At 14.2% G+C, this 1,134-nt stretch overlaps 1 protein-coding gene across 1 annotated transcript in view; it reads right to left on the bottom strand.

Moving 5' to 3' along the window:
• Positions 1 to 606, bottom strand: part of LOC102675404 (tetratricopeptide repeat protein 25) — a 3,968-nt gene extending 3,362 nt beyond the window's left edge. The window contains exons 1-2 of the mRNA XM_006616081.2: positions 543 to 606; positions 36 to 180 (exon numbers count right to left, since the gene is read on the bottom strand). Of these exons, the coding sequence (XP_006616144.1) occupies positions 36 to 167 (132 nt within the window). The 5' untranslated portion in view covers positions 168 to 180; positions 543 to 606. The remainder of the gene's footprint in view (positions 1 to 35; positions 181 to 542) is intronic.
• Positions 607 to 1,134: the final 528 nt, after the last annotated feature.

Genomic DNA, 1,134 nt, shown 5'->3' with positions numbered 1-1,134 from the left:
TATGCAATAAAAATGTTTTAAGAATTAAAACTTACTTTATTATAGAGATATATAGCCTTATTATAATTGCCATTTTTTATATGGACCATCGCTTCGTCTACAAATAATTTTTTTTCTATTGAAATGAAATATTTTACTTGCGATTTTACTTTGCCATGATTTACCATACTGATTTAAAATCTATAATATATTTATCAAACATTTATTTATGTAATTAATAATTAATATATATAATTAATTAATATATTAATTAATTAATATATAATTAATAAATAATTAATATATTTATATTAATCATAAAAATCCAACATTTTTGTAATTATATCTAATATACATTATTGAATAAAGCACTTAAATAAAAAAAAAGTAATTATTGAATATTCAAAATATCAAAACATATTTTAATACAAAAATATATCTATAGAAGAAAAAATATTTTAAGAAATTATCTTTTATAGACATTTGATATATCATTCATTCTTAAATTATCCTTAAATAAAAAACAACTTTTTTAAGTAAGTGATTTTTATAATTTTACTTACATAAAACAAATTTTCATATTTTTTATTTTTTTGATATAAATTTTTATCAGATGATATAAACTTTAATTTACGTTCCAAACTTTTCTGTCTATATTTTTTATGTCTCCCTACTCTTGCTAATCAGGATTAATCAATATGAGAGTAGTAATAGAAGATAAAGATAACTATTTTTTACGACGTTTTATCAACAAATAAAACGCGAATATTATCTTCGTTATTTTTGTAGTATATTTTATATTATAAATTATAATAATTTTAATGAAATTATACTTTTTATAATATATATTATTTTTTTGATATAAATTCTTATCAGATGATATAAACTTTAATTTACGTTTCAAACTTTTTAATATTTTTAATTTTTATAAAACTAAATAATAATTAATATTAATTCTTTAAATTTTTAATTTTATTAAAAGAATATAATTAATATAATTATTAAGAATATTATTAAGAATATAATTATTAAAATATTAAAATTAATAATAAATTTTAGATAAATAATGCTTATTTTACTTCATAAATTTAAAAATTTTTAAATTAAAATAAGTTTTTAATTTATTATTAAAAAACTATGCATATGTAATAATAG

Source organism: Apis dorsata, unplaced genomic scaffold (genome assembly GCF_000469605.1).
Source record: "Apis dorsata unplaced genomic scaffold, Apis dorsata 1.3 scaffold_249, whole genome shotgun sequence".
Taxonomy (NCBI): domain Eukaryota; kingdom Metazoa; phylum Arthropoda; class Insecta; order Hymenoptera; family Apidae; genus Apis; species Apis dorsata.
This window is presented reverse-complemented; position numbering and strand designations above follow the sequence as displayed.